This window comes from Nestor notabilis, unplaced genomic scaffold (genome assembly GCF_000696875.1).
Source record: "Nestor notabilis isolate BGI_N333 unplaced genomic scaffold, ASM69687v1 scaffold2876, whole genome shotgun sequence".
Lineage (NCBI taxonomy): Eukaryota > Metazoa > Chordata > Aves > Psittaciformes > Psittacidae > Nestor > Nestor notabilis.
In genome coordinates, this window is record NW_009933203.1 from 3,532 (window position 1) to 26,015 (window position 22,484).

At 37.8% G+C, this 22,484-nt stretch overlaps 1 protein-coding gene across 1 annotated transcript in view; it reads right to left on the bottom strand.

The window, feature by feature from the left end:
* Window positions 1–1,487: 1,487 nt before the first annotated feature.
* PIP5K1B (phosphatidylinositol-4-phosphate 5-kinase, type I, beta) overlaps window positions 1,488–22,484 on the bottom strand; it is a 51,532-nt gene continuing 30,535 nt past the window's right edge. The window contains exons 10-13 of the mRNA XM_010016754.1: window positions 18,824–18,979; window positions 17,913–18,057; window positions 8,143–8,267; window positions 1,488–2,210 (exon numbers count right to left, since the gene is read on the bottom strand). Coding sequence (XP_010015056.1) covers window positions 2,101–2,210; window positions 8,143–8,267; window positions 17,913–18,057; window positions 18,824–18,979 — 536 coding nt within the window. The 3' untranslated portion in view covers window positions 1,488–2,100. The remainder of the gene's footprint in view (window positions 2,211–8,142; window positions 8,268–17,912; window positions 18,058–18,823; window positions 18,980–22,484) is intronic.

The following is a 22,484-nucleotide window of genomic DNA, read 5'->3' on the forward strand; positions in this document are numbered from 1 at the left end:
TCTAGTGTTAAGGGTTTGGGAAATTGAGTTATATGAAATTAAATTGCCTGAAGTATAAGAAAAAGCAACAAGAAAACAGATCTTGGGATAGGTGTCAGTATTTTCAAACCAATAAATTCTAGTACAAAGACATAAAATTGTTTTTTGTTTTGTTGGGATTTTTTGTTTTGTGTTTTAAATTGAGGACAACTGTTACACACTACCACCAAAGGCAAAACCTGCCCTCTGAATGCCATGTAATTAATTCACAGGGTCAGGTACACAAATTTGGAGTTATTCCCTACCTTTTTCTAAGCAGACATCAACCTGTGCTTTTTCCTTCTGGGAAAAGAGGGCCAGAGTATTCAGGTACCACTGCACACAGGTTGCCCACATCGGTGACCTAATTCTTTAAATTTTACTCCCTGTGGCAAGTTCCATCTGTTTACACATGGAGAAATAGATCAATACATTACTTCAATACTGTAGTGATTTGATTCTGCCTTCTGTATGTATTTTATTTTCACTTGACATGCACTGCCTCCTTAGCTTTACAGGTATGTTTAAAAGTCTTTAAATTTTCATCAGAGTGCTACCAATGCAAAATACCAGTGCAAGATGAAGAGAATCAGAATACTTAAGCATGAAACATAAACATCCTTACAAGCTCCTCTACTCCTTGATGTTTGAAGCTTTATACCATTTCATGCATTAGAGAAAGAAATGTGTTCCAAGTTATTGATCATTAATACTGCTTAGCTGTAATCCCTCTTTCGTCACAGTTGAACCATTTGGTCACACACATACACAAAAACAGCCAACCACCCACCCACCCTACGTAACAAAAACAATAAACAAAAAAACCCTTGTAAGTGCACATGCTTTGGAGAAGATTCTTCCCAGGAGGCTCCATAGTCTATACAGGATTTCCCTTTGCAGTGTTAAATGACTGTTAAATGCCCGAACCACACCAAAACATTAAATGAAAAATTCTGCAGAGGTACGAAGCATAATTATAGAAATTGAAGTGCCAAATTCTGTTTTTGCCAATTCTGCAGGTTTGCTACCCTAAATCCTAGAAGAAATGTTATTACCACTAATTTTCATAAACTTTCAAAGTGACACCCGTGTAGTTTTTAAATACATCACTGCATCAAAGCATGAAACCTTTGATTGATGGTCACTGGTGTGTGTGGTCAAACCTCTGCTGCTAGGGAAATAAAGGAACCAGAACAGTTTCTAAAGTAACCTTAAAATGACTGCCCAACCTGAAATGTTTTTATGAAGCAATGGCTGTTGAGTATGTTCCACTGCCTTTTCTGCTCTAATTTCAAGATTCCTCTCTTCATTATAGACCTGATAGTAGATGAAGACAAAAAGAGATGCCATTTTATAGGGTGATTGTCATACCTCTTGAGATGCCTCTCAAGACCATCTCACGAAGGTCGAGAAATACCAGAACAGTAAGTCCTGTACAGATCAAGAACAGGTTGACAACTGCGATAGTTTTGAGAACAAAATATTTTATTCATCAATAAAACTATAGTTTACAGTAGTATTTGCTAAATAAATTATATAATTTCTCTTTTACAAGAAATAAACTAAAATCAAAAATATTTCAAAGACAATATATATACATAACATAAGGCCTTGTTATAAATAACATTTTGTTTTTCTCCTTTTCACCAGCAGTGACAGTTTCTTTAGAGGCTCATTTTCACATAGTATGTGCAGAGGTTTACCCTAACTCTTGTATGACATTGATTCCAATTTCCATTAATGTGGACCTAGGTGATTAGAACTGAAGGATCAAAACTAATGAAATTAATTTTTTTAATCACTGTGCTTATTTTTAATAGGTAAAGCAGACAATAGTGCATAGTTACAGAATGCATGCAAATGAAACCACTAGAGAGCTGATAAGAAAATATCACTTCCAAGTCCATAGAAGGTGATTGGCAATACAGTAGAAAGCAGCCTGAATACACAGTTCTTCACAGTTCAGCAAGCAACAGCAGATGATAGCAGAGTGTGGAATGTTTCACGTCATTTTCACCAAGTCCATCAATCCTTTCAAAGATCTTGACACTTCTTAGAATGAATCCAGTTGATTATTTCTCTTCATCTGTTAGGCTCAGAAAATTCGTCCTTCTTAAATGAGGATTGCAGAAAGTGCTCTTCATTAACCTTGGCCACATCTCTTAGTTTTACTCTTTGTGTATTCTTTCTTACTAGAAATACAGAAATTACAAGCAAAGTCAGGAGTTGTGTTTGTTTTCTTACAGAATTATGAACAGGTAACATGATTCTTCCCCTAGACAGACTGCAGCACATTTTGGCAGTGATTCTTTTCTTACCTTGCCCCTAATCAAAAGTATTGGGTGTCTCTTCTTGTACCACTGGTAACTCCTACAGCTTTACAGACACTGCAGTACACTTGTGATACATGAAATGGAGCTAACTGATTGCTGCTGCGAAGTGCTGAACACACTGGCCATCAGAGAAGACAGTCCAAACTGAGAGCACTCAGCAGTTCGCAACAGCTTTTATTACCTTGTAGAACTGACTGGGGCCTATGTAACTTCAAAGTGTTAGGGCAAAACAGCAGTCTTTGTAGATCACGTGTGAAAGTCCCGTTAGGTTCCGCATGATGCCCTTTCCCAGTTGAAAATCATACCTAATCAAAACCTTTCAGGCACAACTAATGTTCTAATCATGTTCATTCTATTTCACAAAAACCCCACGTAATAATGTTAATCAATTCGAGTTTTCTACAGCATCTCCTACAGAAGCAGTGGTTATGCAATACAAATAGTTGATCATTTCTTGGCATGTAGTGATAGGATGAGGAGGAATAGCTTTAAACTGAAAGAAGGCAGATTTGAATTAGGTATTAGGAAAAAATTCTTCACTATGAGGGTGGTGAGGCACTGGCACAGGTTGCCCAGAGAAGCTGTGGCTGCCCCATCCCTGGCAGTGTTCAAGGCCAGGTTGGACAAGGCTTTGAGCAACCTGGTCTAGTGAAAGGTGTCCCTGCCTGTGGCAGAGGGTTTGGAACTTTATGGTCCCTTCCAACCCAAATTATTCCATGATTCTATGATTCTTAGCATCTCAATGGATTCAGAGATGAAGAGAAACTAGTCTTTGCTGAACACCTTATCACTATGACTCAAACTAAGGGTAAACTGACAGCTGAACAAAATACTGCAGTAGACTGAGTGCATCCCAGCTAATATATCCAACATGGAGCATCAAATCAAAGACATCTGTAATGACCTTACTCTAAAACCTTATGAAAAATGTAATGAAGGCATAAGTTCTCATTTATAAAACAGACTTTTAAGGTCACCTTTAAATTGTGCTTTTTGATACAAGCATTTAACTAACCTTTAAATAGTTCAACAGCAATCTAATCTTGACTATGAAAAACAACAGAAAAACCATCCAAAGGCATTTTTAAAACTTATCCTAGAGAAAGGTAACTAGTAGATTTAAATCAATATTTTAGTTATAACTTCTAGCACCAGACCTTCAACCTTGAAGAATGATATTTCATTATTGTTCTGTGGCAACCTTTAAAGCTGTTACTGTATTGTGCACCAGTGTTAGGGTGTTCATAATCACTGATGCTAGTGAGCACAGTGCTGATTTCTTAGAGGCCTTTCTCTCTCTCTAGGTAGCTGTGGTCTCGCAGTGAAAGCCTATCCACTGCTATGTTAGCACCTGAATGTGCTAACAGAGCAAAGCAGTATATACTTGCAGGATACAGAACACTTTAATATGCAAAATGAAACTGATGGATGAGTAAAACTGAAGGAATATTTTAAAAAGAATATGACATAAGGATAAGAAGGATTAAAAAAAAAATTAAAGAATCAGTTTGGCAAAAAAAAAAAAATTGAAAAATGCTAATGCCAATAAACAAAATAATGTTTTATGAAGCCAAGATAAATGAGTCAAAATTAGTACTAGCAGCATCTAGTTTCTGGCGGAAAGCTCAAATCAGAATGACCAGTTCAATTTTTCACAGACATAATGGTCATTCAGCACAACTTCAGATCCTCTGGCCTCATCACTACTTTCTACTCTCAAAGGAGACTAGCAGTATTGCTGATGCTGGCTTTATACTATTCCACTAATTACATAATGTATTTATGATCAGTTTATTCTTGCTGTCTTTCCTCTGGTCCTTCCAGAGTATTTCAGAAGGATCAGTAATGGAAAAAATATCAGCAAAATTTGCATAAGAGAGTTGGAGAAAACAGACCTGACAGAAACTTGTATCAGCTGCTAACTGTGTGAGTCAGTCACAGAAACATTGTTCATGGTACAGATGCCATTTTAAGGAGGTGGGATTTTCAGATGTTCAACTCTGTGTCAGGTACAGTCCAGTTCTGTGCATACTATTCTGGAAAAAGCCCATCTATTTTGAGGTGCAGGATATGATCCTCTAAGCAACTGTGTAACCGCTGCACAACTTTGAGGTTATTTTCATTGCAGATATAAGAAACATTATTTTGTGATAAAAACTGAGTTTGGCTGTATAATTTGGTCCAAAATGATAAATAATGAACAAATGACACTACAGGATGCATTCCTGTAATGACTGAGATGTCTCAGACTGGGTATATAAGGGATTTACAGTGTTTAAGCCTGCTGGAGGCTTGTATCAGAACATTTTTGTGCTCCAGTTCTCTTTTCATGGGTATGGTTTTGATGTGATTGATTTCCTCATATGCTACATTAAAGGCCTTGGGCATTAGAATATGTAGTTATGGTGGAAGTACAATCCCCTAGCCAAAGTTTTATCGGAGTTTGAATATGAACTAGGAAATGCTCAAAGAGACAGGCTTTAATAAAGAACTACAAGAGTGAGAACAGAAGAAAAGATGAAGAACACTGAAAAGTAAGACCACCCAGACAGTTTGACAGCTTCTAAACAGCATTTTATAGACCAATATTTGTAAATCTGCTTATCTGTGCATCTACAGCAGCTTTGAAATGCAAAAATAATCTCCAGTGATGTTTTAGGACTTCAGAATCCTATAATAAAATTCATATTTGGACATAAACCACAACATTAAGTAATTCTAAATGTAATAATATTATCTATGCAATTCACGTGACACAAGTCATAGCTACACTAACCAGACTCCAAATACACTGGGCTTGCACATCGCTACAGTTGTTCCATTCTTTTATTTCACTGAAGTCTTTATCAATCATTTGCAGCTGTATTTTCAGTGGTAGTGACTTCTGAATTATATACAGATTTTGTGAGCCCTTTGTTCAATAACAGGAGGCAATGCTGTATTTCTATGTAACAATTTCTGTATGACATCAGAACCTTCCATTATAGTTAAATATACAGAAGTATTCTTCAAGCAAAATAGTTCTTTAATGAAATCCTATATCAAGGGCATATATTTATTTATTTAAATCCTATGTTTACCACCAGATGACTTAAGATGTGCAGCACCACAATGCAGCAAACTTCAGAATTTATTACTGTGCTATTTATATGCATATTTTTGTTCCATTGTAAGTGTAAAGGAAATTAAGCCTATTTGCAGTGAACTAATTAAAATAATTTTTAAGCTTTACTACTCTGATTTTACTGGTATTGTAGTTTGTCAGAATAATATGTCAGTTACTTTTATAAGTAATTTCAGGGATAGGCTAAGCAAACACAGTGAGGTAGTTCATAACTGCACATGTTGCTTTTTCAGGGACAGAAAGCTCAGTCAAAGAATTTGGGATTCACTGCAGAACAGAAGGCACAAGGTGACTTTTAAGTTATTCCTTACTTTCTAAGTGAAATTACCACTTCCAAGCTCCTCCATTTTAGGTACCAGTCCTTAATAACAGTGGACTAAGGTCTTCAGGATCAGCTGCACTTGCTGATACCTGTTAAGAAACTTTTGCAGGACTGGGTTTATATTACCTACTAATCAAGTTCCATAGAACACAGTACACTTTTGTGTTCAACAGTGTTTGCTGGTATTTAATGGTTTTCTGCTTATATATCAGCTGATGATGCTGATAAACTACGTTTGTTTTCAGAGTAAGAAGGAAACACTAATTTACTCTGCTTTTTTGTGGTGTTTTGGTTTTTTGGGTTTGGTTTTTTTTTTTATATGCTTGTTTGTTTTGGGGGATTGTATGTTTTGGGGTTTTTTTGTGGATTTCTACATGAAAGTGCTAAATACTAAATAAAAGAATGTTACCTTCTCTATTGCTGGCTTACATCCAGGACACTTTCTTTTTATCTCAGATTGCATCTGTTGCTTCTAAGTACCTGATCCATCATTGTATTACATATTCATAAAGGAAGAACTCTTTAATGTTTTAATTCTCTGCAGAGAAACATTGCAAATTTCCAACCACTTTACATATCTGCTTATATCTTGCTGCATTTTTTAATTAAAAATTAAAATTCTTTTTATGGAATATTCGGGGTTTTTTTCCCACTGTATGGTGCTAGAATATTTGGAAATAATTTAGATTGGCTTATTCTTAGTGCTCAGTGCAGATCATGGCTAGTCATATTTTATTGATAAAAGCTAGATTTCTTAAGTTATTATCTGGGTTAAAAGACTTACGAGAAAATAAACCAATGGAGTTTTAAAGTACACTTGGATTTGAGGATGTTCCTAACAGTTCTGCTTAGAGTGGCAGGTTCACAAAATGCAGGTTTGCTGAACCTGGTCTTTGTTCAGAACTGAGGAACTCTGGGCCCAGACCAGCCCTTCAGTTGCAAACTCAAGATGTCTGTGTACCAGTGCCCTGGAACAAAAATTACTGCTGTTACCAGGTAAAATCTCAATTTTGACATTAGCTGCACAGTGTGAGTTTGCACAGTGTTCCATTAATGTAACACCCCAAACCCAATGCTATTACCTGTAGGAACTTCTTTTTACAATCTCTGCTCTACCCTTCCTTACTTGCTTTTCTGAATTTCTACACAGCACTGTTCCAAAAAATGCCATTTTTTCTACTTTTTTTTTTTTTTTTTAATGGTAGGTTAACACAGTGCTATTTTACTACAATAGTTTGGGGTTTTTTCTTTTTTCATTCATTCATGGGATCAAAAATTCATAGCCCTTAATTTACTCGAGGACTAAAATTTCTCCAAGAAGCAGAAGACAAGGACATCAAAGGATTAGCAAAGTGACTGAAAATAAGCAAGTTAAGATATTTTTTCATTATATAACCATGCCAGCACACTGAACATTTATTACAAACCTCATGAACTGACTTCCCTTCTTGATGCTTCCTCTCTAGTACAGTTCTTGCCACAAAAGTCACAGGCATTTATTTATGAAAATAGAAAATATTGCTAGGATAATACCAGAATGTTCAATTTGTGCTTTAGAAACCCAAACCTTTGTGGGAAAAAACTTAACATCGCTCCCTCCCATACTTATATTGAGACTTTCAAAACGGCCTAAAAAGGTCAGGTGCACAAAACTTCACTCAACTGTAACTCAGGTTGGGTGCCTACGTCCTTGGTACCTGTTGAATGTGAACTGTAGATACCAAGGGAATTTATAACACATGGGTGATATGAAGACGAACAAAGATACAGACTTGAGCTTATCTTTCAGCAGTCACATGCACTGCTCACTAGGAACCAAAACAGAAAAGATATATTTTTAATCATATTCCAGCTACCACAACTGGACAACCATTCACAGCAGAAATGTGAGCCATTCATGCACTTCATGGTTAGCTCTACTTCACTGGCTTCAAAATCAGGGATATAAACACAGAACTTCACTTGCTGAAAAAAATTAATTTCTACATTGTGGAATACTGGAATATTCAACATGGAAAGATTTTTTTTTTTTTTAATTTTTTGTTTCTTTGTTTGCTTCTCCCTCCCTCCTCCCCCCATCATATGGAAAACAAATAATAGGAAAAGAAATCCTACCACTAGAGAAAAACTGAAAGGCATTTTGGCATACTTCATTATTAACACAATTAATAGGCATGTAGCTTCTTTAAGGATTTGCTTTGGCAACGTACTTAGGCATATGTCCCATTTAATAAATACCTCAATGAACCCCTGCATCTTGAAGTGAAGCATGTATTTTAGTTACCTGCTGAGCCACAGTCAAAGGAATTTCAGGCGAAAAAGCTCATCAGAAAGAGTCTGACAACTTACTAAGTAGACATCCAGAACTGAAGCATTATCATTTTCCGTTTCCAGGGTGCTCTGTTCTGAAGTCAAATAGATGGCACTGTCTTCTAAAGTGAATGTTGAACTCGAAGGCAAAGAGCTCTTACTGCAAAGAGAAGGGAGACTACAGTGAACCAAAAATATAAGTTACAGAGAGCTCAGCTGTAGCTGTAAATTTTAAATTAAGTTTCTCTCAAACGTAAAAGCTTCAAATACTTGAAAAGAAGGAATGTAAATGGACAAGTGTGGGTATGTTGACAATGGCTAGGTAATTGGCAGCTCATATTTGACTTTCATATACAAACCACAGTTTCTATCTTTTCATTAACTAAAATTTTATTAGGAACTAATGCTGTTCCTGAACTCTGATACTTATTTAAAGAATGAATCTATGTCACAGTAAATGTGGGATAATTTCATTATTTTCAAAGTAAGTTTGAAATTACACATCATCTAAATTCTGTCAGCATTTCTTAATATAAAATAGGGGGGGAAAAATCAGTCATTAGGCACAGTAGCATATGGCTTTCTCATGCAGTACGGTATCACTTGTATATAACCGTTCAAAAGGGAAAGTGGGAAAAGAACAGGAGTGTACTTTAAATAGTACAGCTCTGCAAGGAAGTAGTATTTACAGAGCAGGTGCACTGCATGATTTAATTCATAGATTTGATTGTTATCTCCTATTCAGAAAGAATGTGAAAGGGCACAGGAATCCTGCTTTATTTTGTAAACACACTTGGAACCACAAAGCTGAAACTTTTAATGTGTTTTAATGGATTTAGGTGCCCATTATCCCTTGCCCTCACTAGCTGCCAGAAACTAACAGACTCCAGGCTGCCTTGAAAACTCAGCTGTAATTTTTGCAGAGATATATTTTAAGTTCTTACCTATTTACACATAAGGTGAAAAACAAACAATTCTACCTTATAACTGGGTATGAAAACATAGTTACAGCCATCTGTCCAGAAATGGCTGATTTCCCCCTCCCTTTGCAATACTTTGTATTTTATGTTTCACCTGGGGTATAACTTCAGAAAGGGCAAAGCTAGCATGCAAAGTAGAAAACAAATTCAAATGCTCAACAAAATAATGAATCATCAGTCACCCTTATGTCATATTAGTATTACGTTCACCACATTACAATGTTCTTTTTAATATATAGTGTATTAGGCATCTTTTCAGTTGTAAGACTATTTTTTTTGTTCCGAGGGTGATCCAGGTCCCACTGACTTGGTATTACTTTCTCACATTCATTACTAATATTCTATCAAGCAACTTTTTGGTCACATCAGTTTTTTGCCAATGCTTCATTTTACTGAAGGGGGGAGGACAGACAGGAAGGGAATAAATGGGCTGTTTCTATATGGAGACTATGTGTTATCACAAAATAAGCTCTGCCACCAAAGATACTACTCTTGGCAAAAGGGAAGGGTGAGGGGAGGAGAGAGTCACTTTTGCTTGCAGAATTTTGACCTCTGCTGTTGCACAGGTTAGGCCTCTGATTGTGCAAAGGCCCATGTATGAAAACCACATGACATACATGCACAGTGAGCAACCGCTACTGCTATGAAAATATGCAAACCCAGGGGCTATCCGTTCCTTGTGGAAAACAGTGCTCTGCATTACTAAAGCAAGTTGAGCACGCTGTGGTGTATACCTGGCTTTTGTTTCTGCATCAGCTTTGGTTTAGAAGCAAAAAAACTTGAAATAGTTATTCCTTTCAAATACATATTGGGACACATCACTGTCACCTTTACTGCTGTTATAACTAACTTCTTTCACATTCAGAAAATCTCTGGACCCTGTACGCAAGATGAGGTGAGGATCCTGCAGTTAACACTAGTGGCTTTTTATGTTTTACATCCTGCATGTATCAGAAGACTACGACCTACTCCTTGTACTATTGTTTACTTTTCTTCCTCTCTTCTGTTCTTTTCCATTAGAAGGCATGGCGCTTCTTTTTTGCTCTTAGTTTATTACATTATAATCTATGTTGCTTCACAGCCTGCTGTGGATAGCAAACAATAGCAATGTGAGCTCAGCACTTGGTTTTGGGATTCTTAAACTACTGGGTTTTAGCTATAACACAGAATAAAGACAAAATTATCTCCCCTTTGGAGTGTGCCTCTTTTTTCCTCTCACCTGTTACAGAAATACACTATACAGTCAGGCAGAAAATGAGGGTTGAAGCAAATCCAGCATGTTAAGAGAAGTCAAAGAGAAACTCCTATAAATGTCACAATTTGGCTATTTAGTAGTAAACTTCCTAAGAAAAAAATTAATATAGAGATACAAATAATATATAAAATATGTATGTTAACATACAGAAATAAATGGGAGAAAGGGGACAGAAGAAAGTACAAAGGTATAGTAATTCACATACAGAAAACCAGCAGTGGCTGAAGTCCCTTGAACATTAGGCATGAAAGAAGAGAATGAAACAAAGCAGGTATCAATCCACCATTTTTCTTACAGTCAAAGGATCCACAACTTATTTGCAGATAGCAATCTCCTTGCTGCTGTGACTTTCACATTGAATAATTAGAGATAAACTCTGCAAGTAAGGCTCATCTGTGCATGAAGAATTATTAAAAGGAAAACAGTAGGAAAACTGTTGCAAGACAGCTTTCTTGCATACACTTTACATTCAGGAACAGGAGGTTTTTCTCTATTTAAAAGAACACTGTCCACTTTGGGAAATGTTTTCTTCATGGAAAAGCAAATATGCCTCATCCTGATGTGTCTACTTGCAAGGCAGCCCATAGGACAGGTAGAACTCTTCAGTCTCCTTTCCAAGTGATTGCACAGCCTTTGAAGAATGGCAGAAAAAGTGCCAGGTAGCAACAACTGACCGAAGCAGAAGTTCGATCTGTGTTTCAGTTGTCTGTTGTGATGGTTTTTGTGGGATTTTTTTTTTGCTGTGCTTTTTTTTTTTGTGTGTGTGTGGTTTTTTTTCTTCCCCTCCTGCAGTTTGAAGAACAGCTCTTGTAGGAATATAATTATGAGATTTTTTCAGAGAATGCCAAAATACAACAGGCATGAATTAGAATAAGCCACTGTGTCTCCCTGGACGTGACGAGTTGTAATAAAAACAGGCTTTGATGTTTAACTTTGGATGTCAAACATGCTCTCCTATAGCATATCCCACAATATTTATCCCCTAAATAGCAGCACATTTGCAATGTCCAATGTGTTTTAAAACTCTTATATAAGCTTTTGAAAAAAATTATCAGCCTGTTGCATCACAAGTTTTGGTCTTTCAAATCTCTGCATATAGAAGTTGGTCAGAAAAATGTCTTTTAGGACAAATGAGCAGTAAAACTATTGTTCTAAGGTACAACTCAGTATCAACTGTTGCAGAAAATTTGTTCTGCATACATATAAATGTGAACAGGGAGAACAGGTATTAATGGACCTGTTGAACTAAATGCATTAATTAATCCAGTGTTTACAATGGTGAAGTATTATATAACTTCTAAAGCATTTCAGTTTGTAAATTACATGTCTGTCAAAAAAAAAAAAAAAAAAGGTAGGTCAAACATAGTAAAACTCCCTTGTAATATTTCAATAACACTGTTGAGAAGCATCAAAACCACAGACCTGAGAAAACAACAGATACCTCTCATCTTCTAAATACTGCTTCAATGGAAGGAGTCTGACAGTGAATCTGTTACATTCTCTTTAATGGCAAACCATGACACGTGAATCAGTAAAGATCACAATAAGCCCATGAATTTTCCCATGACTAACAAACCTATCCACCTTGTAGGTGTCAATTAAAATCATGAGACCTGTCATTTTTGTACCTGATGTACGTTTGTAGTCAAAAAGAGATGGTGTAAGCAATCAGAATTTAGGAACACAGTCTAGATTATGAAATACTAACTAGTAACAGCCAAATCCACCAACAGGTACACACGAACATCTATCAGCCCGTGGAGGGATGTACACTTGAAGTCTGTTCTGAGAAGCTGCTCTGGATCCTCCTCACCAGAAAAAGATAAGGTAATGAAATTAGACTTAGAAGGATGAGTATGGAATATGAAAAGCTGCATGCAGAGGGGCAAATTCAGTCAAGGAAACATTTGCTTGCTTATGTATTAAATAACTACTATTACCACTGGAGTTTAACATTTAACATAACACTGTGTATTTAACTGAACAATAATTTTAAATTTCAAGTACAAAAAAAAAAAAAATCAGCTTTTTTTTCTCTTATCAATAACCACATTGTTTCCAACTTTTTCTAAATTAAATGAGTTGAAACTGACATGCACATAGAACTTCTGCACAAGAGTAAAAAAATAATATCATAATTAATCTCTTGGCAGCAACACACATGCTGCCAGCAGACGTTAACTGAAAGTTCAAATTTCTGCAACAGCATCATCATAGTGGCATTGATCACCAGTTTTTATGCAGGCTTCTGGTAGGGCAAACACAAATTGGAGGAGAGGAAGGGGGAAAGCACAGGAGAGAACAAGAGAAATCCCTACATACATAGTTTATCAGAAAGAGCAGTTTGGTGGAACACAGGTTTTGAACAATTTCAACAGTGCACTGAGTTCTCATCCTTAATATTTAGACTGAAAAAGAAAGAAAAGCTAAGAAAAAAAAATTATGATTGCCCACAATGAATGTGCTCAACTGTGCTGTTGCCCTCCTCTTGGTAAAGCAGTCTATTTTATCTTGCTTCTTAATTAAAAAAAGAAAAAAGGATGCAAAAGTAATTCCATCACGGAAGAACTGGGAAAGCCTTGTTTTTGTTTAAGTCACAACTACAGGTTACTTCAATCATAGTAAAATTTTCTTTCTTTCCCATGGGGACTTCCCCTGTGTCTCAGTGTATCTGCTTCTAGGATGAGAGCACTCAAGTCTTTTTCCTCTCCTTAGCTGTTTATTTTCATGAAGTTTGCATGAATTTAATCTACTCTGAATCACATTCAGACAAATTGGTCTAAGCTTCATAAGCTAAGGGTGGTGGTGAACAGACATTTAAGCTTGACGCAAAAGATTGTGCATAGAAAACCAGACTGGCCAAAGGTGTGATTAAGTATTCCTTACAACAGAAAAACTAATACCTATAAATCCCTTCCACTGACAAAAACAGCAGAAAATTTTACTTGTATTTTATAAGCTGTCTTTGAAAAGTTTGCTTGATAGAATGCAAGTCATGGGACATTTCAGTTTAAAGTCTGAACATTTTAGGAAGCTTTGCCTGTGTAAGAATAAAACCCCACAACTCAAAGCTTTCCTAACCTGCAAGTGGTATCCACTGAAAAACAGCAGTGCAAAGGTATGGCAACAAATAATTGAAAAGTAAACAGAAAGCAGAAAGAATAGGAAAGAGAAGGCAGAAGTCCATAACATTTTACAGAATAGAGATACAGCATGCATAAAGAGAAACAAGAATTAGATTTCATATAGATTATTTTCATAGGCTCAAATGTATCAGAACTCTTAAGTCCTCGTTCTACAACCCTCATTATCTTGGCATTTATCTAAAGATACAGAGGTGAAGTACCCCTTTATGCATCATGGGATTTTGTTTGGATTTGTGACTGGAAGCCATGAGACCTGCTGAAAGATACACTGGAGAGAGACTTCTGTTGAATCTTGAAACTCCAGTTTAAAACATTTCCAGATGCACCTGTAAAGCATTCACTTCCTTCAGCTCTTTGCAATTGTAAAAGTAATGTCAGCTGAGACAACAGGCATACAGCTCAGGACATTCAGATCTGTCATCTTTAATTCATGAGTACTTACTAGGAGAACTCTACCTGGAGGGCGTAAAAATCTGTTGTCACTTCTGCTATAAAAATAATCCCTGATATATCAACCTTCCTCGCATGATACAGCCTCAGGAGCTGTCTCTGACTCAGCAACACCTCTGATTGCTTAACCACATGGGTTGCAGTTTCTTGCTTCATACCATGAGTGCAGAGCACCCTCAAGGAGAGATGGTGCTGAGCTCCTTTCTCATACAAAATGCCATTTCCCCCTCCTTCAAGCATAATTACCTTCATGGTTGGTAGAAACAGAGGGTAATTTAAAAAAACAAAACAAAACAGTTAAACATAATGCATCTGCTTTGGCGTATCCAAAAGTATTACTGCTCTCTTTTGAACAAGGCAAATAACAGCACCTGTCCTCTCACTGCCATAGGCACATACTGCTCATTAGCATTAATAGAAATTAATGAGCTATAGAGATTCTGTATTACTACTATGCACGCAGGATTATCTCCCTTTAATACCCTAAGCCAGAGGTTTCTGACTGGTTATAAGAAATTTGTATACTCTCTACCTTATGCCAGGAGACTGAAAGAGAAGGAAAAAGCCCAATGAATATGATGCCAAAATAATTCTATTAAATAATCTGAAGCAGAATGTCATAGTTAATTACATATTTAAAGACTGAAAGCAGGTTCACATTTTTAAACAAATAATTCATTCAGGCTTTGTTTCAAAGATTGCTCCAGGCTTTCTGTTCATCAGAGACAAATGGCAAAGTGATGAGTCCTGCATTACACTATTTGTAATACTCACAAGCAAAATTCCAGCAAGAAGAATCTAAGATAGCTACAACTCAATGTAGAGTTGTAGCATGTTTTGGTTTTGGGAGTTTTTTTGTTGGGTTTTTTTTTTGTGTGTGTGTGTGTTTTTATTTCCCTGCCAGTTTTTCTCATTGAAGGACTGAAGTCCCTCCAATGTACCATAAAAGCATAAACAAAACTTCAGCTGGATATATTATTTAGAGTCATGAAGAAGGAAGAAGTATGTTGTACTGATGCAGAAGCAGAGGTGGGTACAAAACTGCAAGTGTCCAGAATAATCTTGGGGAAATTATTTTAAGGCAGAGCATGCTTAGCAGCTTTCTCAAATCCTAAATGAAAGCCACTAGCTATGACAGGGAAGCCAATCTTCAACTAATCTTCAATTCATGACAGGGAAGTAGAAGTACGTACATGAATTATACCTACTGGTGAGACATAAACCAGTACTTGGTAAGAAGAAAAGCTGAGGAGCATATACCTAGACAAGCAAGGATATTAGTTGGTCAGCCCCCATGGCAGAATTCCTGACTACTAAAGGTTCTTTTTTTTTGGACACAAGACATAGAAAAAGCCACCTTTCTCCTGGATTGCATTAAAGGAGCATGACCAGCAGGTTGAGGGAGGTGATTCTCCCCCTCTACTCTGCTCTCGTGAGACCCCCACCTGCCGTACTGCATCCAACTCGGAGGCCCCCAACACAAGGGGGATGTGGACCTGCTCGAGTGAGTCCAGAAGAGGGCCATGAAGGTGACCAGGAGGCTGGAGCACCTCTCTTATAAAGACAGGCTGAGAGAATTGGGTTTGTTCAGCTTGAGAAAGATAAGGCTCCAGGGAGACCTTAGAGCAGCCTTCCAGTACTTAAAAAGCAGGCCTAAAAGAAAGCTGGAGAAGGACTTTTTACAAGGGCATGTATTCTCAGAACAAGAGGGAATGGCTTTAAACTGATAGAGGTGAGATTTAGGTTAGATATTAGGAAAAAATTCTTCACTGTCAGTATGGTGAGACACTGGAATAGGTTGCCCAGAGAAGTTGTGGATGATCTTTAAGGTGCGTTCCAACCTTAAGCTATGATTCTGTGATCTATGAATGCTGGTGCAGTCTGCTGTGTTAGAGCATGTGTTCTGTTTTACTGATTAAAGTATGCAAACATGAATTGAAGCCACTACAGTTACAATCTGATTTTTGTAAGATAAAGATGTGCAGTGTAATCGCATTACTGAAAACACACACTACATTTTAGGTTATTTCATTGACTGAATCACAACTGAAGAGTAAGCAAGTCTAAACATACAATCAAAGTATAGATCTACCACGAACCTTCTTTATTTTAAAATTATTTTTTAATAACTTTACAGGAAAATATAATAGAGTATTTGAAATGTTTCATTTACAGTAAATCTGAACTCTATCCAGACAACTCCACAGTTCTCCTTTGCTGACAGATGCTAATGCAAAGTAGTTCTATAGTTTTATTTGGTGCTTAAAGCAAATAAAAAATCCCACTACTCTATAACTTTATTTCTAGTGAAGCTAAAACTTGGTAAAAGATCATGGAATACTGAAGTCCTACAGCTAACTTTGTCACAACCTGGACAAGACTGACAGAAGTTGAATTAAAGGAGCTGCATTTCTATTAACATGTATTCACTAGTAATTTTATTTCCTAAAGCCTGTATAGATGCATTTTGGAACAACTTGTGATGGTTCTGTAACTAAAAGTTCATCTTTGTTACACTCCAAACCACGCCTCATTTGAAATTTTTATAGCAAAACATCAGACCTATGGAAGATGCCACATACATGAGACTCATTTCAACTTAATGAAAATGGAAGCTGCCAATATTACATTGATCAAGTCAACTTACTTCTTACGAAAATGCAGATAGTCAAATTAAATATAAAGTAAAATCCTTCTGCCTCAAGATTGCTTTTAAAGCAACTTGATGATTTTGGACAACATGCAGTTTACAGTAAAGAACTCAGCACATGGGTAAGTCTATCAAATTTATACACACACAGTGTAGTTCAGGATTCCAAATTATTTAAAACAAAATTCAAGGTACTTGAGTTCACAATGGTTACCTTCTTGACAAAAACACAAAGAAATGGCTGTCCAGCAGTACAACATATGGTAAAGAGATCTGCAAGCAGGCAAGACAACACAACACAGCACACTTCAGGTGTGCAAGGTAAAACACAGGCATACACCCAGACAATCTCCCAGCGAGACTTACTGGTATACGCATGTTGTCAGACAGTCATGGCTAATATATTCAAACACAAGTCAAATCATAGTCAATCTAGTTCATAAACATCTGCACAACTTCTGTTGAGATTTTCTTGGGTTTATCCTTCCTGGGTCAAAATCAGACAGGCTCTAACCACACCAATGAGTGAAATTTCATAGAATCATAGAATGGTTTGGGTTGGAAGGGACCTTAAAACTCATCTAGTTCCAACCCCCTGCCATGGGCAGGAACACCTTCCACTAGACCAAGTTGCTCAAGGCCCTGTCCAACCTGGCCTTGAACACTGTCAGGACTGCAGCATCCACAAGTTCCCTCGGCAACCTGTTCCAATGCCTCACCAACCTTAAAGAATTTTTTTCCTAATATCTAATCTTCCCTCTGTCAGTTTAAAGCCATTCCTCCTTGTCCTGTCACTACATGCCCATGTTTCATATAAATTCATTTCAGAAAACGATCATTTTGAAAGAACTTAGAGCAGACCATTCAGAACTGTACATTCAGAATAAAGATCAACTTGAAAGCAGGTCTCTTTTCCTAGCACATCACAGCTTTCTGAAGCTGCTTTAGGCTACAGACAAGTTACAGTAAGTATTTCCTACTCTGATATTAATGTAGTTTGGTTTATGGCACAGACTAAGGCCTAAGTAAGTTTTTAATGCCCAGGTTAGTTTTGGAACACGACAAAAAATACGAAGTGTATTATTAACATTTTTTGTTGTGCTTACCTTTTCTCATTTGTGACCCCAATCATAACACATAACAAACAAATACATAACAAATTCTATGGGCTTCTAGAACCCTTCCTTCACTGGAGAGGTTCAAGAATGAGCTACTGAGGCACTTGCCCCTTCTACTTTTTCTTTCATAGAGCCCCCTCCTATTGCACCCATGGTCAGACTTAGCAAAATAGTGGTGAATCCTCTACCACATATACAGCCTTTACCTGCTAGAATAGAGCAGAGGTTGATCACGTTGACAATGCTCATCTACATTCAAGGAAGAAGAAGAAATTGTGGTTGCCAGGGAAGTCGCTTCAAACAGAGATTGAGTGCTTGGCACTAGATCTGGCCGGTGGTGTGAACCTAGTACTGCACACACAAAAATAAGGAACAGCATTGAAAACTTCATTTCAAACTGAATCCAAGAATCTATATAAGTGTGTGGCACCTCATAGTCTCAAGCTGTCTCAACAGCTTTTCGGAGCTTCTTGTAACATTTGAATTGATGAGACTGTAATATTCATATGGTTATACCCACAATCATTTGCATTACAGGGTGAGATTCAGTTTTTAGCTAGTATGTTCAGCAGAATACAGAGCAACACCAAGGTCAAATATTAAAAATATTTAAGTAGTATGAATATCTGATGAAATCTAAGTTCTGTGACTAGTCTCACACTACAAGAGGTCCAATTCTCAGGTGGGGCTAGGCAGCTGGTTCTCCTTTGAGCGTGGGTGCAGGTGAGCTCTGAAAGGTTCAAAGACTGTATCTCCTCAAATAGACTCTGGGAACAATGACCTGAACTTCAAAATACTTCATGTGATATGTTTGCTCAAAAGCAAGTGAAAACAATAGGACTGGCTCTGGCCTTAATCTGCTACCTAGGGTAGATAAATTCTTTCAGGAGCCCCCAAAATCCAAAAGATTAACATCATGCTATAACCTTGATTCTGACTTCCTCTTGCTCCTGAAGGTCCACTCTACCATATGACCAAAAACTGTCTCCATGAGAATAACCTGAGTGAAGTTTTGAAAGATGAGCCAGACTGGAAGCTTTCTAGTTATAGGGCTTCTACAGTTTATATTAAATTCCTTTAGAAACATTGTTTAGGCTGTGGATTTGAAACACATTACCTTCTTCATCAAGGCTGGCACAGCTTTGTCCTTCAGCAAGAATGCCATGCTTTTCATCCTTCCACTCTTGGCTAATGGCACACACTATTTCTTGTGATGTTGCCTTCAAAGCCGTGATGGAGTTACACCGTTTCTTTGAAGGTGAAGACTTTAAAGCTGCATTACCAAATGAACATCTTTAACAGCTTATAGAAGAGAAAGCCATCTATAAAGCTAGACTTTCTGAATACACATGAAAAACACATCCAGATAGAAACCAAATTATTCAACGTTATGTTAAAACAAGAGCCAAAGGCATTGTTATATCATGTGTGAGTGAAGTACTTTTATCTTTCTGGGGTTCCTTACTGCTCATGGCAGGGGGGGGGGGGGGGCAGGGCAAATTGTGTCAGTTAACCAGCTTTGCTATCACTGAGTTACAAATCTCCTATGAAGTATCAACCCATGTACTCAGAGACAGAATGATACATGAAAAAAATTAAGAAGAAAACTGAAAAGACATTTGGAGTATTCTGAGAAGTTATGATCATTTTCTTAAGCTGTGAACTACTGCTATTATAATGATGTATGTGCTACTGCAGATTTTCTACTTCAGTTACATGTCAAACATCTCCCTTGGGTACAATAAAGACTTCCAAAATGTTGATGGCTTGTAAACTCACTTATGAGCATTCCCTTTATAATTCTTACTATGCCTAACTACTTACAATGGCATTTTGGATGAAACTTTAGGATCTGACCATCTCCACTACTACCATGACCCCCATTTGTAGTAGTTCTTAAAGATGTCAGCCAGTTCATTTAGTGTTTTCCAATTACCAGCTGTTAACCTCCATGCATTGGTTGCAAAGTTACTTGAAATGCACTGCAGTAGTGCATACTGTGCTCTACTACAGAGTTCAAACTAAAAGCATCAAAGCCACTTGGCTAAAGACTGAAGAAGAGAATCAGATGCATAGCACCAGGATGTTGTTAAAAAATAACATAGTGCTGAGCTAGCCTCTGCCCAAGGCTGAATCTGCTTTTTATGCTGTTATTGTTATTTATGGAGGCTTTTTCTGTGCACCAGAGGAAGAAGCATAGATTCAGGACAGGGCTTAAGAGTTTAAACTGAAATGTCTAATTGAAATTTAGAACCAATGTTCCCCTGAAGGCAGGAAGACTCCCAATTCTTTATTTTACAAAATAATCATAATGCATTTAAACCTTTAATGTAGCTATACAGAAGTACTTTAATAGCCTTGTATGCAAAGCAGTTTAATGAGAGTGGGATATTACGACAGATTAATAGCCTGGAAAAGTGAGACAGACAAATTAAGATCAGAGAGAAAATGTTCCTAATTGCACATTGTAGCTTTCAAATACAAAATGGATTGTGTCTTATGACATAAATCTAGCAGTCAAAATTAGAAAGAATTGAAAAAAGACTCAAATGTTTAGCAAGGATATATGGCTGCATGAGACATTTATTTTGTCCAACAGATGGAAGTTTCAAGTTGTCTGCTCCTTGCTCTGTATCTGTGCAGAGGAGTATTAACTCAGACAACAGAGCTCCCTCCAAAATTATGGGATTTATTAAACCCAAATTTATGGGTTTAAAGATCTGAGTCTCAAGAGGTGCCTTTCTCGTTTCAGCTGAATTTTGCTGCATATTTTGTTATACTACATCAGACACTGACTTCCAGTGGAAGAAATTCTAGTGAAAATAAAACCTGATCTGAACTTTTGATGGAAGAAGCCTGTAAGAAGATTTTTATTTTCTTTTGACTGTGTAATAACAATATACTTATCACACCTGGAGGAACTATAATTCAAAGTAGATATGAACATATAAGCTTATTTCAAGATGTGAATTCTTGAATGATAGCTAATTACCCCTGTTCATTTTCAAAGTCAGGCTAAATGCAGCAAGTCTGAAAAGAAATCTGTTCCTTAATACTTGCAAAATTCTGTTGTTTTGCTTTGCAGCTGTACCCATATTATGATAAAATACACTGCTCACTCCATTGGACGAAGACAACATTAATTTTTTCTTTTCAGTTTGGAATCAAGAAACAAAATTTGATAGCTATTTCTCAAATATTTTTGCTGAAATCTAACTTGTAACTTCATACATGGTTGTTACTGCTGTGTTTGGACTCTTTGGAAGGTACACAGCCCTGGCTTTGGCTGGGGTAAAGCTGATTTTCTTCACAGTAGCTCTATGGTGCTGTGCTTTGGATTTGTGAGCAAAACAGCATTGATAGCACACCGAAGTTTTAGTTATTGCTGAGCAGTGCTTACACAGCATCAAGGCCTTCTCACAACGAGATGCCAGTGAGCAGGCTGGGGGTGCACAAAGAGTTGGGAGGGGACACAGCTGTGACAGCTGACCCAACTGACCAGAGGGGTATCCCCCACACCATACGGTGTCATGCTGTGCAATACAAGATGGGATAAACAGGAGCAAAGAGGAAATATTCATGGTTATGGGATTTGTCTTCCTGGGTAACCATTACACGTGATAGAGGCTTGCTTTCTTGGATATGGCTGAACACCTGTCACCTGATGGGTAGTGGATGAATTCCTTACTTTGCTTTGCTTGCACGCATCCGCTTCTGCTTTCCCTATTAAGCTGTCTTTATCTGAACCCAAGAGTTTTCTCACATCTACCCTCCTGACTCTCTTCGCCATCCAACTGGGGTGGGAGTGAGTGACTATCTGTGTAGGCCTTAGCTGCTCACTGGGGTTAAACGACAACATACAGGAAAAACTCACCTATGTAGGATCAATTCACCCTCTGTCCCTGAGGTCTTAAGAGGATCTACAGTTTTCAGTTATAGAAATAAATTCATTTTATTTGAGAGAAATGACAATCAATAGTTAAATTATTGCTGCAAGACTTAAGCTTAATCCTGTGGTAGAGATATCCCTCTGTAGTGAGGGTGGGTTTCTCTTGGCTTTTTTCCCTTCCCCTGTGTTGGGGAAGGGTATGTGTGGCAAGGTTTTGGTAGGAGGGTAGCTCCAGGGGTGACTTCTGTGAGAAGCTGCTAGAAGCCTCCCCCATGTCCAACAGAGTCAATGCCAGCCCATTCCAGGGTGGACTCACTGGTAGCCGAGGCTGAGCCCATCAGCTCAGAGTAACCAGCACCTCTGGAGTAACATATCTGAGAAGGGGAAGTTGCCGCACAACAGCAGCTGGAAGAGACGAGTGAGAATATGTGAGAGAAGCAGCCCTGTGGACACCAAGGACACCAAGATCAGTGAAGGAGGAGGGGGAAGAGGAAGGCACCAGAGCAGAGATTCCCCTGCAGCCTGCGGTGCAGACCATGGTGAAACAGACTGTGCCCCTGCAGACCACGGAAGTCCAAAGTGAAGCAGATACCCATGAAGGACCCCATGACAGAGCAATTGGATGTACCCTGAAGGAAGCTGTGACCCTGTGGACAGCCCATTCTGGAGCAGGCTCCTGGCAGAACCTGTGGCTCCGGTGAGAGAGGAGCCAACGCTGGAGCAGGTTTGCTGCAGGACTTGTGATCGCATGGGAGACCCACACTGGAGCAGTCTATTCCTGAAGGACTGCACCCTGTGGAAAGGACACATGCTGGAGAAGTTAATGAAGAAAATGAATACTAGAGAAGTTCATGGAGGACTGTCTCCCATGGGTGGGATGCCATGTTGG